The sequence below is a fragment of the Pelodiscus sinensis genome, chromosome 2, assembly GCF_052426305.1.
Source record: "Pelodiscus sinensis isolate ZL-2025 chromosome 2, ASM5242630v1, whole genome shotgun sequence".
NCBI lineage: Eukaryota > Metazoa > Chordata > Testudines > Trionychidae > Pelodiscus > Pelodiscus sinensis.
The window spans coordinates 222,813,019-222,829,881 of NC_143053.1; the positions used below are offsets into that span (position 1 = coordinate 222,813,019).

At 42.3% G+C, this 16,863-nt stretch overlaps 2 protein-coding genes across 4 annotated transcripts in view; one reads left to right on the top strand and one right to left on the bottom strand.

Annotated features, from left to right (window-relative positions):
* The window catches only part of NSUN6 (NOP2/Sun RNA methyltransferase 6), a 51,104-nt gene extending 47,725 nt beyond the window's left edge, over nucleotides 1–3,379 (bottom strand). For 2 of the 3 annotated variants that reach the window (XM_075922481.2, XM_089776724.1), the window contains exons 1-2: nucleotides 3,245–3,379; nucleotides 622–721 (exon numbers count right to left, since the gene is read on the bottom strand). In XM_075922481.2, the coding sequence (XP_075778596.1) occupies nucleotides 622–696 (75 nt within the window). In that variant the 5' untranslated portion in view covers nucleotides 697–721; nucleotides 3,245–3,379. Of the gene's footprint in view, nucleotides 1–621; nucleotides 722–2,981; nucleotides 3,221–3,244 lie in introns of those variants that run through there. The other variant, XM_075922479.2, reaches the window with a different exon arrangement.
* Nucleotides 3,380–3,671: 292 nt separating this feature from the next.
* On the top strand, nucleotides 3,672–16,413 carry ARL5B (ARF like GTPase 5B). The gene is made up of 6 exons (XM_006119509.5): nucleotides 3,672–3,939; nucleotides 6,071–6,131; nucleotides 7,978–8,125; nucleotides 10,968–11,051; nucleotides 12,796–12,947; nucleotides 15,614–16,413. Exons 1-6 carry the CDS (start codon nucleotides 3,894–3,896, stop codon nucleotides 15,660–15,662), a joined length of 540 nt encoding a protein of 179 aa, XP_006119571.1. The 5' UTR covers nucleotides 3,672–3,893; the 3' UTR covers nucleotides 15,663–16,413.
* Nucleotides 16,414–16,863: the final 450 nt, after the last annotated feature.

Below are 16,863 nucleotides of genomic sequence, written 5' to 3' on the forward strand. Positions count from 1 at the left end.
TGGAACTTATGACAGGATCAGAGCTCTTTACTTAAAAGAGCTAACTCTAAATATTAAAAATACACTTTTATGTTGGCATAAATACTGATATTATGTATCAGTAACATCATAGTGAAATAAAATTAAAAGAACGTAAATAGTTGCATATAGTGATGTTAAATAACATGTTTTTTAGTAATCATGTAGCCACAACAAATGTTATCCATTATATCAGGGGTTCCCAAACTTTTTGACACAGGGGTCAGTAAATCCATTCACGAGCTTTTGGAGGACCAGTAACAGTAATTTACATATTTGCATATTCATTAAGCAAATTATGACTATTCAACTAAGTTGTTTCTGGTCCTCCCAAAACCCCCAGTGCCAGCGTTAGCAAAGCTTTTGATACAGTCACCCACAATATTCTTGCCAGCAAGTTAAGGGAAAATGGATTAGATAAATGGACTGTAAGATGAATAGAAAGCTGGCTAGATCAGGGTTTCCCAAACTTTTTACTTTAGTTGGAACCCGTTTTTTTTTTTCAGTACTGTTTTTTGCAGCCCCAAAATATATAGTTCTGCATTCAATCAAGGAAAGGTAAATTTGTTTATATAGGCTGACAGAGGTACAGTTAACACATACCTCCTTATTTCTAAATACATTCCCAAGGTACTCTTCAACTTCTGGTTTCAATAATATTTTTGAAAAAAAAGACATTTTCCTTTATAACGTAATACTCCTCCTGGTAAAAAAAGTTATAAAATTAATATTTTGTTTAACAATTCCATAATTCATAATTAAACAGTAAAATGAACATGACTTTTGGTTGTTGTATATCACAGTTATTCAAGAGTATCATAAGGAAATATGAGATATTATGAAGCATATAATTAGGTGCATGATGTGGAAAGATATTCTCTCCTTCAGGTTTCTCATCAATGTGAATATTTCCTCATGAGACTAGGAAATTATCCAAAATATTTATTTTTTTAAAATTATTGTGGCTCACAGTAAAGCAAATGGAGTTGCATAAGTTTCTAAAACCCAGAGCAGCATTTTACAATATGTACGCATAAGTTCTGAGTTAAAGTGCTGTTTGTATTGGCTAGATGGCGCATTTGTGCTTTTATGTAGAACTGCAATCACTCATTGCTAGCTGTATTTAACATGTATGAATTAACATATGAAAGACTTGATACTAACAATCTGATTATCCATTAATAAATTACTTTTTACTATAAAGAGAACAGTAATAAAAAGCCATCAAATTCATGTAAATTGTTTTATCAGAACTATAAAGATATACCCTTTAATTTATAGGGGGAATAATTACACAGTGAAAGGTTTTAAGATAACAGATTCATAGAATACTAGAATTTGGAAGGGACCTTGAGAGATCAAGTCCAGTCCCCTGTCCCAGGGCAGGATCAAGCACTGTCTGGATCAGGGCTACTCAACTTTGGAAGTCCCGCGGGCCACAATTATACTCACAGCACATGCCCAGGGCTGCAACTTACATCGGGTTGCATATACATGTAAATATATATGCAAATAGCGTCTTTCCAATTGACGGCACAAATACAAAGATTAACGAAAGACAATGCTCACGCAGGCCCCATTTAAGTTAGTTCTGCTGATATTAATAAAATGCAATATTTACCCAATTTCCACCCGTATGACAGCACTTCTAATGAGCAATGACTGTCCAGGAATTTAACTACTAAAAAGTATATCAACAGAAGACCATTATAATGAGTATTTTTTTTGTTTTGGCTCCCACCTGCGGGCCACAAACAAATGGACCGCATGTGGCCCACGGGCCGCGTGTTGAGTAGCTCTGGTCTACATCATCCATGATAGATGTCTATCCAACTTGCTCTTCAGTATCTCCAGTGACGGAGATTCCACAAGCTCCCTATGCAATTTGTTTAATCACCCTGACAATTAAGAAATTTTTCCTAATATCCAACCTAAACCTCCCTTCTGGCAATCTAAGCACATTGTCCTGTCATCAGAGGCCAAGGAGAACAATTTTTCTCCCTTTGCCTTGTGACATCGTTTTAGATGCTTGAAAACTGCTATCATGTCCCCTCTCAGTATTCTCTTTTCTAAACTAAACAAGAACAATTATTTCAGTCTTCCCTCATAGCTCATGTTTTCTAGCCCTTTAATCATTTTTGTTACTCTTCTCCAGATCTTCTCCAATTTCTCCATATCTCTCTTGAAATGTGGTGCCCGGAACTGGACACAATACTCCAAGTGGGGCCTAATCAGTGCAGCATAGAGCAAAATGTCTTCTCATGTCTTGCTCACAACACTCCTGTTAATGCATCCCACAATCATGTTTGCTTTTTTTATTTGTTGCAACAGTGTCATACTGTTGTCTCATATTTAGCTCCTGGTCTACCATCACCCCAAAATCCCCCTCTCTCACACTCCTTCTTAGACAATCACTTCCTATGTTGTATGTGTGAAACTGATTGTTCCTTCCTAAACGGAGCACTTTGCATTTGTCCTTATTAAACTTGATCCTGTTTACCTCAGACCATTTCTCCAGTTTTTCCAGATCATTTTGAATTATGGCCCTATCTTGCAGAGAAATTGCAACCCCTCCCAGCTTGATCTCATCTGCAATCGTAATCAAAAGTGCACATTTTTGTAGTGCAAAAACGGCTACCTAGGAATTAACTACCTGCAGCAGTAATTCATATGTAACGGACTATTAAAAACTGCTTTCTGATGTTTGCTTTTCAGCCTGCCTGCAGTTTCTTTGCCCACCCCCAACCAGTCAAAGCTCAGAGCCTCACCACCTCTCTCCTCCGGTTTGCTTCCCCCACCCTCCCTTTTCAAGCACCGCACGATCTTATGCCAAGCAAGGGCAGGGTGAAGGGCGGTAACTTCAGCCTGTGTTGCTGGGCATGTCCCAAGGATTTCTCGGTTCTCCGGCCCGGCGGCTGCACAAGCGGGGCACCAGGTATGTGAGTAGCGAAACGGCTCTTGACCTCGGAAATGGCTCTTGATCATGTCTACACATCAGCGTGTCCAGAGGCAGCTACTCCGCCCCGTGAGCCCGGCCCTGCAGAGGCCTCCGTCCACAGCCGCTCTCCGGACAGGGGAGCCCCGCCACGGAGAGCCCGAAGCCCGCAAAGTGGGAAGGGCGTCTGCGGCGGCCTTGGCTCCCGACCTCGTTGGCCCCGCGGCGGCCCGTAGTGACATGCGGGGAGGGAGCCCGCTCGCGGGCCGTGCCCGAGTCCTCCCGCCCTACCTGCAGTCTGCCGCTCTGCCGCACGGCGGCCGGAAACTCCGCCCTGAGCCTCGCTGGGGGCTGACCTCGGCGGTTACCCCAGCAACCGCGCGCGCCAAAGCCGGAAAACGGCGAAGGGCGGGGCCGAAATGTAACTGTCAGAGGAGGTGCCTGTCTGGGCCCCCCCAGCAGGGCGAAGGTGTCGCGGCTCAGCCCCACTCCGCGGAGCACGGGCCCCTCGGCGTCACGGGCACTGCCGTGAACCGGTCACAAATGACCAGCTCCCGACCCGCCTTCCGAGCTGAGAACTGTGTCTGGGGCTTCCCGCGAGAGGCGGGGCTGTGGCGCCTCCTCGGTTACGCTGTGGCGGAGGACACCACGGGCACTAGGGCCTCGGGCAGAATGCAACAGCTTGTCGAAGGGAAGACGGTGACGCCACGTAAGGGAGGAAGGATGTACGTGATGTGCTTACGTAAGGTGACGCAAGGCGATCCGGGACGCCATTGGCTGCTGCGGCTGGCGAAGGAGGAGGGTGAGAAAGTGGCTCCGCCTACTGGTCTTTCTGGGCTCAGTTTGCCTTGGCCGGCGCCAGCCGAGGCCACTGACGCCTCCGCGTCCCTTCGTGCCGTGGGGACGCTCGGAGCGTGACGTCGTCCGGCCGCACCTAGCCATGGGCCTGATACTCGCCAAGCTGTGGAGTTTCTTCTGTGACCTAGGTGAGCGGCATCCACCGAGGCGGGGCTCCGCCGGCTTGGGGCAGCTGCGGGTCCGTTGGGAGGCTGCCAGGGAGCCGGGCTGGGATGGGGCCGCTGGAGTCAGCCGCTGGTCAGTTTCAGCAGCGGCTGAATTGGGACACCTGGGGAAGAGCAGCTGGAGTGCTGCCGGGTTGGTCCCGCAGTGCCATGCCGGGTTGGTCCCGCAGTGCCATGCCGGGTTGGTCCCGCAGTGCCACCCCTCGGCACTGCGGGACCAACCCGGCAGCACTCCAGCTGCTCTTCCCCAGGTGTCCCCAAGAGCATCTGGGGTGCTGCTGTGTTGGTCCTGTGGCCTTGAGGGGCAGCGCTATGGGACCAACCTGGCACCACCCCAGCTGCTCTGCCCCCGGCTTCCCTGATTCAGCTGCCAGTCAGTGCTGAGACAATACATGGCACAACACTTTCCTATCTTGACACCAGATCACCTTGCAACAGAGTACCTAAACAGAAAGGGACACTTTTCAACACCAGTGTGGGATGCTCTGAGAACACAGGCCTGTTCAGAAAGCTGCAAGCAGGGACTTTCTTTCTGGACCTCAAAATCAGACTATTTGATTAGTTGATAAGAGCGCTGCCACCTTTGAACTGTAGCAAGAGCCTCTTGTACATTTCAAAAGCAGAAGCCCCACTGGGAGAGCCTGGCCTGGGTCTCTTTCCCCTTGACTTCTGGCCAATGGAAGGGACCTGGGGTTGCCTGGGGTGGAGGCTTAGAATTCACAGCTTGCAGCTCCTGGCTCCCTCTATTAACCTGTTGCCTGGAAGCTGCCTGGTAGGCACAAGCCCTTTGAATAGAAGCAGTTGAACCTAGGCAGCTCCGAGGCAATGGGTTGGTGGGACCGAGAGCTCCGAGCCCTTTCAGTTACTTCTGTTTAAAGGGTCCGAGCCCTTTAAACAGAAGAAGTTGTAAGGGCTTGAGCATCTCTAGCTTCCTAGCAATGTGATAGAAGTACCGAGAGCTGCGAGCCCTTTTAATCGTTTCTAGTTAAAGGGCTCTCATGTTCCCTGTGGCTGCCAGGCAACACATTACCCGACAAGGGTGGGAAAGGCATGAGCCCTTTAAATAGAAGCAGTTAGAAGGGCTTGCACATCTCCAGCTCCCAAGAAACGGAGCTGGCCCGCTGAGAGGCTCGTGCCCACCCATGGGCTATGTCTACACTGGCGGCTTCCTGCGTAAGTACATCTTGTGAAAGAAGTCTTGTGCAAGAAAACATCCACGCTGCCATGTGTGAGATGTGCTTTTGTGCAAGAGCGCCCATGGCGGTGTGGATGCTCTCTTGCGCAAGAAAGCTCTGATGGCCATTTTAGCCATAGGGCATTCTTGCGCAAGAAATTCCTGCCAAGCGTCCACGCTGCCCTCTTGCGCAAGAGGGCTTACACCTGTTTAAAAAGAGCATAGCTCTTGTGCAAGAAACCCTCTTTTACCACTCTGTACTGTAAATTTCCTTGCGCAAGAGCAGGTGGCCACTGTGGACTCTGCAGATTCTTGTGCAAGAACGGTCATACTTGCGCAAAAAGCCGCAAGTGTAGACCTAGCCTTGGTGTAGTGTGTGGTGGTCAGAGATTGGAATTCCCCCTCTCAAACTGCAAGCCTTGGAAGGGGTGGCTTGCTTTATAGATCTGAGTCTTGAATTATATACCGTACAGTCTTCATATTCAGTTTAACTTCTCAAATAAAATATACAAGAAATTTCATATTCTGGCACAAATTCATATCATTTTCATGCAAAATAAACGTATCTAAAACATTTGTCCTAAGTACATTGGCAGAACTAAGGTTGTACGACCAATGTGGGGTCTTCATTTTCTAATGCCTACATTTTGTATCAATACTACTCTTTTGCACAAAACAATTATTTTTAATAATAATTTCTCATATAAAATAAAACATTATAGTGGAGTTAACTTATGTCCCTTGTAAGTATAAAAGATCTTTCTGGAAAAAAATACTGTTTTGTGGGTTTTTTAGTTGGGAGATTTCCATACTATGTGCAGTCTGTTCACCTAAAACAGGCAAGGCAGCCTTGCCTTTTTTATAGCAGAAAAGTTGTTAATAGATGGCTAATAGTTTACCTTTTTGTGTGTGTGTGTATAGAACACAAAGTAATAATAGTGGGACTTGACAACGCAGGAAAGACCACCATTCTTTACCAGTTGTAAGTATATGAGCTATTTAAAACTTCTGTTTGATACTTACATTCACATGTAATTTATAAGAACGGCCATACTGGGTCTGACCAATGATCCATCAAGCCCAGTATCCTGTCGGCAAACAATGGCCAATGCCAGGTACTCCAGAAGGAGGGAACACAACAGGTAACCCTCACATGATACCCATTTCCAGACAAAAACTCTAACAGAAAACTCTGGAGATCCCAGAGCTTAGCTTGTCCAGGGAAGGTATTTGTCTTTCAGTAATACTCAAGTTTTGTGTGTACAATAATAAAATAGATAAAAGTGTTGAATTGATTAGAGCTGAGCTTCATGTTAATCGGATACGCAGCATAGAGTGCTCTCACGGACAAAGAATTCTGCAGTTGAGACCTTTGGTAACTGGAAAGTGATGTAAATTTGTATCTGCATTTATTTTTAGTCAGTTTTCAAAAGTCACATAGTGTCCATTATTTCTGAAACAGAAAAAATTGTCATTCTCTTTCCTCCCTCTGTGCTTCCTTCCCCCCTCAAAGTTATGACTGGTGGAACTAACAGTTTCTTCAGAATAATATTTCATCATGCTGCCATGGCTCCTGCAAATAAATGTCTGGGGGTCTGATGATGTCACTCTATGGCTATGTCTACACTACCGGGTTATATCAGAATAAGTTATTTTGAAATATTGAGTCCTGAAATAACTATTTCAAAATAAGCTTATTCTTCTTCACAAGCAGGAGTTAATTCACAATAGCAAGCCTCTTCTTTCAAAATAACGGGCTTGAGAGGGTATGTCTACACTGCGGAGCTATTTCAGGATACTGGAATTATCTCGAAATAGCTATTTCGCATCTATTGAAGCAAACCAATATTTCGAAATACTGTAGTTTTCAAAATAACGGCCGGCTTATTCTAACATCCCAGTAACCTTCATGGGGATTAAGAGTTTCAGAATAGTGAGTTATTTCAAAATTTGGTGCTGTGTAGATGCATAGCGCAAATTGTGTACCTTATTTTGAGCTAAGGGTGCTGTATAGATGCATCCATAGTGTGGATGCTCACCTAGTTATTTCGAAATAAGGGGAGTTATTCGAAATAGCTTCCTAGTGTAGATAAGCCATATTTAAAAACACTATTCCCTGCCTCACAAGAGTGAGTAAAGGATAAATCTGTAAATACTTGGGAGGCACACAATTACTACAAAGATGGAAGTGGTATATAAATTTAGATAAAAAGAAATAAAGATTGTTTCCCTGACAGCTTTTTCTTCTGTACACTTCACTGACAAAAAAACCCCAACCAAACATTGTTGCTTTCTGAAGCTGTTGTGAAGTCAGACAATTGTTATATTTTTCCAGGTGCTTTGACAACTATATTTTCAGATTATTCTAGCAAGATTCAAAAATACTGTCTGTAGTGCTGACCTGTTGGGTCATAGAAATTTCTTTTTAAGGAGTACATTTTTTAGATGGCTATTAATATTAACAAAAAGTTAGTATGATTTAAGCTTCACTTTTCTGTACTGTATGCAGATGTGTAATTGCACACATACTTATTCCTATCTACGATATTTGCAATTCCTAATGCAGGTAAAAAGGCAGACTCTTCACTCGTTGATTGTAACTCATAAAATCCACCCAAATTGAATACATCTTTCACACAGAAAATGCCTTTATATATTGTATCTTTAATTTTAAAAAATTGATTAGTAGACTGTTTTAAATAATTGCTTTAAAGGAATGAAAGGTTTTACTATTCTTCGATAACAAATTTGTCACAATATACAGCTGATCCATCAAAGTTTCAGGATTTTGCTAAATAGTTTTTGTGGTGTGATGTTGTTTCCATTAGCTTAATGAATGAAGTGGTCCATACATCTCCAACCATAGGAAGCAATGTTGAAGAAATAGTAGTAAAAAATACCCATTTCCTTATGTGGGATATTGGAGGACAGGAATCATTGCGGTCATCGTGGAATACCTATTATTCAAATACAGAGGTATGTTAAGTTACTCTCAGACTACAAAATAAAGGAAATAAATATAGACTTTAGGCCTGGTAGCTTTGGTGGAGATATTTGCTCATATGCAAGGACAGAATTTAGGCCCACGTGTAGTAGGTGATACAAAACTAAAATTGCTTACCAACAATGACTTGTTTATACTACTCATATGCTATACACTGAAATATAAGCATGTTTATATTCCAGTTGATTTATTTTACAATTACATAGTAAAAATAAGAAAGTAAGTATTTTTTTTCAGTAAGCATGCTGAAAGTAAGCATGCTGTGACATGTTTTTATTTCTGGTTTTGTATGCAAGTAGTTTTTAAGTGAGGTGAGACTTGGAGATACACAAGACAAATCAGACCCCTGAAAGCGTACAGTACTCTGATAAAGTTGAGAGCCACAGTTTCAGAGGAACAAAAGTTGTGTATCAAGAGAACCAAATAAATCTTAATGTAATTTACCTCCAGACCTAGCTCTGCAAGTCTGAATATGTGTATTAGTGTAGATACTGCAAGATCAGAAGATATTTTATTTAAAAAAAAAAATTGAAATTTGCCACTCGTTGCTAAGGCGCTCTGCAATTAATTACTGCAGTTGAAACTAAGGGTACGTCTAGACTACATGCCTCTGTCGCCAGAGGCATGTAGATTAGGCTACCCGACAGAGTAAAATGAAGCGGCGATTTAAATAATCGCCGCTTCATTTAAATTTACATGGCTGCCGCTTTGAGCCGACAAACAGCTGATCAGCTGTTTGTCGGCTCAGCGCGATAGTCTGGACGCTCCCCTGCCGACATCAAAGGGAGCTGTCGACAACCCAGGTATGCCTCATCGGAGGGTAGCCTAATTTTACTCTGTCGGGTAGCCTAATCTACATGCCTCTGGCGACAGAGGCATGTAGTCTAGACGTACCCTAAGATACATTATGTATATGTTTAGAATGTCTTGTAATTAACCTCCACATAAACAGATGCTAGATGTGGGATGCTAGGTTCTAAGGCAAAAAAATGGGATCGGTTGGCACACTGCCAGTTTCCTGGTAATACATAGAATACTTTTTCTTCCTACTCTAGACAAATATTTGTCTTCTGGGATTAAACCATACATTTGAGCCTGCCATTACAGCTTGTATTTTAGTTCATCATTCTTGTTGTTGACATGAGTTTTGTTTTGTTCAGCACAGATTCTATGTGAAACTGTTTTCTAATTTATTTGAGAAAAGTAAGAACGTGTATACCACATTTTCCCCACAGTGGCTTTTGCTGGCAGAGAGTATGCTAATGAAGCGCTCAATAGCATTTGTCACGCTGTCATTTGCATATTCTCTTCCGATGCTTTTTGCACAGTGTAGACGGGTCCCTTTTTGCCAAAAAAATCCCTTTTGCACAAGATTCTTATGCCTCAAAAAAGGAGGCATAAGGTCTTCCGCAAAAGGGATTTTTTTCACAAAAAAGATCCATCTACACTACTTGCTTTTTGCGCAAGAGGTTTTTGTGTAAAAACATCAGCAAAGAATATGCAAATGACAGCATGACACATGCTAATGAGAACTTCATTAGCATACTCTCTGCTGGCAAAAGCCTGCAGTGAAGACATAGCCTGGATGCAAAACTTAGTTAGGGATGGAGACTGTTAATGAATGGTTTAGCATAGAAAGCAATGACAGTGGTGAAAAAAGGACAAAGGTTTTGCTATGCAGCACTGTACACAAATGGTGAGCAGCTGCTGCATAGGGTTAAGTGCTGCCTGTCTTGTTTCAAAAGTCAGCTGATGCTGCTAACAAAGTGATACAGATTGCTCTTCTCCCTTTCAAGAAATTGCAGTCACTGCAAAACATTCCAAGACTTAAAGGGGTTGGAATTTGGGAAAAGAGCCTGGATCTGATTAAGATTATCCCAAATGAAAACATGAAATCACTTAGCCAGTTTGCCTTCTACCAAGAATTTCACACAGGGGAGCCCCTATGATGTATTGTTTCTTTTGTGTTCAAATGGGACATTTTTCCAAGTGCATGTCGTTTATAGTAAAGATGACACATTACTATAGTATGATGGCTGCTAATCACAATGTGAAGGTCAAGTATAATACAACACAATGTGAAAGTGCCATTGTGTAGTTGCATTTTTCATTCACATTTTGAAGAATTGTCTAGAAGGTTCTTTTACAGTTGTGGTCCATGTCTATAGATGATGAACAGTTTATCAAGCAGACATTCTGCTCTTCAGTGTTATGATAACATCTATTAGCATTATGTCCCATGCAGTTTTATTTGTGCGACTCTAATCTATGACTCTTTAGCCTTATGTAATCACAATTGTAATGTGTAGGTATAACTAAGTTTAATCTTAATGAACAGTTTTAAAAATAGTCCCAGTTTAAGGCTTGTCTAGCTGGTTTGTCAGGGTGGTAAAAAACATTTTACTCAATAAAAGCCACCTCTGGAAAATATTATTTCATCTCTGGTTTCAGAGTCTAGATCGGTTGACTTGGAGCTTGTGTTTCAGGGCTAAATAATGTTGTAGATCCTGTGGAGACTAGGCTCTGAAACCCAGTAAGCCTTCAACCAGAGCGGAAAGGTCTACACTGCTATTATTAGTCCTAAAGGTTATATTTGCTACGTTCTTCTTATTTCCATAAATGTAACAAAAAAGATCTTACCTAGGAATTTCTCATCTCATTTATCTGATGTGTTGATTAAGGAAATCTAAGTCAGTTGTGCATAAAGAACATTTAGTAATCCATGTCTCTTGCAAAGGTCAGACTACAAAAATACATATGTGGAGCCTTGTCTACACGTAGTCTGAGCAAACCTTTTTGTTTTATTTTCCCTAGTTCATCATTCTTGTTGTTGACAGCATTGACAGAGAACGACTTTCTATTACAAAAGAAGAACTTTACAGAATGTTGGCTCACGAGGTATATTTAAACTCAATAGTACAATATATTTTGATTATAGGTTTCCTTTTTTGTTAGCACCCAAATAATTATAACCATAAAGACTAAACCTTTTACATGGCAAAGTTGTTAATGTTAGCATAGGTATTGATGTACATTAACTGTGCTTTTTAAAAATTTTAGATTGTCGGTGTCTAGACAAGAACAGTCAGGATATCATGAAAAATACATGCTCCATGTTCTAACACTCTTAGGAGGGTTCATTCTATTGTAACAAGGTAGCAGTTTCTTTTATAAAAGTTATACAGATTATAAAGTAGTTTTTATATGTTTAACTTCATGCTTTGTGACTTGAACTGTTTTTCCTTACTCTGTCTTACCACTACAGCTAAAAAATTTTGAAGAAGCTTGAAAGCTTCTAAAACCATCTTTTAGATATTAATTTTCATTACTGCTTTCATCCTATTAATGTAAAGAATCATAAATAGCGTTATAAATGGTTAATCTTTGGATTATGCTTATTTCCCATCTGATCTAACTGAAATTGTGTTTAACTGAAATTTTGGCTCGACACAGTACTCCAATGTTATCTGATGATTAATCTGCTTCTAAAAATGAAAATAAATTGTCTTTAAATGGCTTGTTGTATAAAAATAATTTTAGCTCTGGGACTGGGGTGTGTGTGAAAATATATTATAAATAGATACAAAGAAGCCTTTTATTCTAATCTTCTCCGTATTTTCAAAATGGATCCCAATGTACAAACACTTGTTCACATACTACCACAGTGCTGGGGGAAAGGACTAGATGACCTATCAAGGTACCTTTTGAGCTCTATATTTCCATGATTCTAAGAAGTCTTAGCTCATGTGAATTGTCCTGATTACTGACTTCATTCAGACTAAAGTTAGCACTACTTGTGAGAGAATGGATATGCAGCTCTGGACTTTAACTTTGCTTTTGTTTCTTTAAAGCACCCAGATATAGAAATGGATCTTCACTAACCCTAGCAGATTAATCGGTATTGAACTCTTAAAATTTGACCTACTGGTTTCTTGGTTATGAAATGTCTGTCTTTCCCCTATCCTGCTCCAAAAAGTTTAGTGTTCCTATTTTTGTTGCCTTAGTTACATGGAATGTTTAGTCAAAATTCTAAATGTCTCACCTCTATTTTAGCATTGCTACTAATAATTGCTTGCCTGGCAAAAGTGACAAATTAAGTGATTTTTATTAAATTATGAAGTATAGTTTCTTTCCTGTTCTAATAAAATTGCTTATCATTTAATTGTATTAAAAATACCAAAAAACTCCACCTAGAGTAGTAATTTTAACTGACTGATAGCATATTATTTTCTTCAACCCTGTCATCTCGCTCAAAGATTTCCAGAATGTTCCTCCCATAGTAATCTAATTGGCTGCACATACTGAACTGCTTTAGAAAATATATCCTTTATCGTATCTTTAGGTTAGTCATCAGTGAATGTGGCAAGACCAAAGGACCAAGAAGTGAAGTAAACCTTAATTCAGTGCCTGAGGAATGCTAGTTAGAACACCTTCCTCTATAAATCATTGTTTGTCTCCTACTATAATTTTATCTTATTTGTTGCAATAAGCCTCTCAAATTTAAATGTCACTGCATAATTTTTATTTAGAATGACTTGACTGTAACTGGAAAAATAGCTAACATTCGATAACATTTTAGATTGGTTTTTATCTTAACTTTGGCATCCCCTTAAGTACAGTAAATATTCTGTTTTATTTCCAGGATTTACGGAAGGCTGCAGTTCTCATCTTTGCAAATAAGCAGGACATGAAAGGTTGTATGACAGCTGCTGAAATATCTAAATACCTCACCCTTAGTTCTATAAAGGATCACCCATGGCACATTCAATCCTGCTGTGCTTTGACAGGAGAAGGGTATGTGTCCAGTAATAGGTATCTAAGTTCAGTAATGTAAAATAAATGGAAAACTGTGTATGACTTAGGACATGGGTTCCCAAACTGGGGGTGTGCCCCCCTCTGGAGGGCATGAAGAAATTCCAGGGGGGATGCAAGGCGACCCAACCCCCCACACACCCGTCAATCCCATCCCAAGTTTTGTTGCTATTTTTGGGGGGGGGGGGGTTCTCAAAAATCAAAAAGGGGGCATGATGCCAAATAATTGGGAACCACTGACTTAGAAGCTCGGTGGCACTGGGCTAGATTTTCTGAAGTTAGATTTTTCCTATTCTTACCTTTCTAGACATAACGACGCTTTAAGCATATCCTTTCCCTTCACTGACTTTTGGATTTTCCTTACAGCTGAGCCTTCCAGCTTTAACTGATAGGATGTTTCAGCCATTCACAAGAATGATGCTCTATACACTTGAGGCTAGTCCATTCGTTCTTACTATGTGGACTGGCAGTAGAACAGGCAGTCACCGACTTACGCGGATCTGACTTATGTCGGATCCGCACTTACGAACGGGGCTTTCTCTCCCCGGAGCTCACAGGCAGCGGTCAGCCACCTTGAACTCCGGGGCGAGAAAAGCTGCTCCCGGTGCCCCTGGTCTGCTGGGGACGGTCCCCAGCAGACCTGGGGCACCGCGAGCAAAGCCGCAGCCGTGGCGGGGTCCCGCGCTTCTGAGGCTTTGCTCTGGCAAAGCCTAAGAAGCGTGGGACCCCGCCGCGGCTGCGGATTTGCTCGCGGTGTCTCTGGTCTGCTGGGGACCGCCTCCAGCAGACCAGGGGCACGGGGAGCAAAGCGGGTCCCGCGCCAGAGCAAAGCCTCAGAGGCGAGGCACCCCGCCGCTGCGGCTTTGCTCCCCGTGTCCCTGGTCTGCTGGGGGGGGCACACTAGCTGCGCCCGCCCACCCCCCCAGCAGACCAGGAACACGGGGAGCAAAGCCGCAGCGGCGGGGTGCCTCGCCTCTGAGGCTTTGCTCTGGCGCGGGACCCGCTTTGCTCCCGGTGCCCCATGTCTGCTGGAGACGGTCCCCAGCAGACCAGAGACACCGCGAGCAAATCCGCAGCCGCGGCGGGGTCCCGCGCTTCTGAGGCTTTGCCAGAGCAAAGCCTCAGAAGCGCGGGACCCCGCCACGGCTGCGGCTTTGCTCGCGGTGTCTCTGGTCTGCTGGGGACCGTCTCCAGCAGACATGGGGCACCGGGAGCAAAGCGGGTCCCGCGCCAGAGCAAAGCCTCAGAGGCGAGGCACCCCGCCGCTGCGGCTTTGCTCCCCGTGTCCCTGGTCTGCTGGGGGGGTGGGCGGGCGCAGCTAGTGTGCCCCCACCCCCAGCAGACCAGGCTTTTGTTGTGGACCCTGGGGCAGAGCAGCTGGGGCGCTGCTGATTGGTCCTGCAGCGCCGCTCTGGGCACTACTGGACTAACCCGGCAGCACCCCAGCTGCTCTGCCCCAGGCGTCCTGATTCAGCCACTGCTGGTCAGTTTCAGCAGCGGCTGAATCAGGACGCCTGGGGCAGAGCAGCTGGGGTGCTGCTGAGTTGGTCCAATAGCGCCGAGGAGCGGCGCTACTGGAGCCACCCAGCACCACCCCAGCTGCTCTGCCCCAGGCGTCCCCAAGTCAGCCGTTGCTGAAACTGACTAGCGCTGACAACAGGAAGCTCGAGGCACAGTTGCTCTGCCCCGGGCTTCCTGGAGTCAGCGGCTGATCAGTTTCAGCAGCTGCTGACTTGGGGTTCTTAAGTTGAATCTGTATGTAAGTCAGAACTGGCGGTCAATTTCAGCAGCGGCTGAATCTGGACGCCAGTTCCGATTTACATACAGATTCAACTTAAGAACAAACCTACAGTCCCTATCTTGTACGTAACCCGGGGACTGCCTGTAGTAGTATGCCTCATACCCTGGCATACTCGCCCTTTGCTTGGTTTCTGTAATACCTGTAATGACTGCTTCAAATCTATAAGTCAGGGCAGCAACTCTGATTTGACCAGAGGTTACAGAATCTAAATAGATTGTGGCTTTTAGCCTCACTGTTAGGATCACTTTTGAACCTCATTTTCTTTTGTGTTCACTAACACTGATGTTGAATGAAGATCTAGTGTAAGCAACATTTGAAATTTGGTATTTGTGTTAACCCTAAGGCAGCCATTATCAAACTGAGGGTTGACATGAGACTTGCCTAGGTCTGGGGTCAAAGCCCAGGCCCCACTACACCAGGCCGAAGCTGAAGCCCTTGGGCTTTGGCCCCAAAGTCCAGGCTGTTGGGGCTGGAGAAGGCAAAGGCTATAGTCCCCACCTCTGGAATTTGTATAGTAACTTCTGTTGTCAGAAGAGGATCACAGTGCAATAAAGTTTGAGAAAACCCTGCTCTACAACATGATGATAAGCTATTTTTGTTGCTTTGTGGGAAACACACCTTTCCTTTCACTCCTTAGATGATATGTATTGAGAGTAGCATGTTTTGGCTCTGGAATGGAAATGGAAGTTGTCATGTGATAGGAACTTTTTGACTGCTTTGTGAGAAATCCTATCAAGGCCACATACACCTGTAATTGATGGTGAAAGATGATGCTTTTTTGGTAGGATGATTTATATGAGAGTAAATGGTTAAAAGCTTCATGGCAACTTCTCTTATTAATTTTCAGATTATGCCAAGGTCTGGAATGGATGACTTCCCATATTGGAGTGAGATAACTTATTGCAAAAAAGACTGCATCTATTTATTCTGTGAACATGAACATTTTCCTGGTATTTTCATTGCTAAGGCAGTGACTATGTTTAAATTATAACAACTGAAACCTCTGAGCAGCACTTGAATCAAGCGCAGCTGAACTGAAACACAAAGTATTTTAACATTTTTTTTAATGCACTACTCTTCCACAGGATGAACAAGTGAATTTGTTTCAGTATCAAAGTTCTCCTGACTTCTATTTTTTTTTAATGGTTGCCTTGTAAAATATCTTTCATCATGGAAAATATTTCACACTTACATTTTGTAATGATGCAAACTGTTTCTGTAATTTACTACCATAGATAAATTTCTTCATTTCTGTATTTACACTGGAAGAGAGTGAGTAGACTGACCTTTACCCTAGCATAAGTTTAATTATATAAAAAATTGAGCTATCTGTGTTCAGATAGATGGCTCTCTCAAAGAATGGTTAAAAGTCAGCATTGAAACAGTTATATGCTTTTTTTATTTGTGTAATGGAATTTGTGCCTTAAAAGAAAACATACTCTATTTTATTCCCATATGCTGGGTAAGTAGTTTTGTGTTCTATTTTACCTGAAAACACAACTTGACATGGTGGATAAATTTAAATACATTTACATTTTAAATACATGTTTTCTTTTTTTTAAATGAACCAGTTTAAAAACTTGAAATTAAGTGCTAAACTTGGTATATTCTATTAAAATCTCTTAATTAAAGAAGTTCTGTATCCTATATGCAGTGCACTTAAACATTTTTATTTAACTTAGAAACAATTTTAAAATGTTCTTCTGTATATTTGTAACGTAATTTCAAAATATAGTTCAACACAAATCTAGAGCAAAAAAAAATCCATCAAATAAATATTTTATTCATAATCTCACAATGTGCAAATGAAGAATCTGAATAAATAGTAAAGCTATATTATTCTTTAAACAAATATGTATATAGAATATCCTCCTGATTTAGCAAAAATATTTGATTACATGTGTTTTTATACCAACCAATAAGAATGAACCTTTCTTTAGGGGAGAAAATTAAAAGCACAAATACAAAACAGTTTAAATTACTGCTCCCTGATTACAAAAAGGAACTTAAAACAACATTGATTAAAATCCGTGCACCCTACTGCTTTATAAACTCTGACTGTGGTAAAACTACAGTGAATATACTGAACGTGAAATG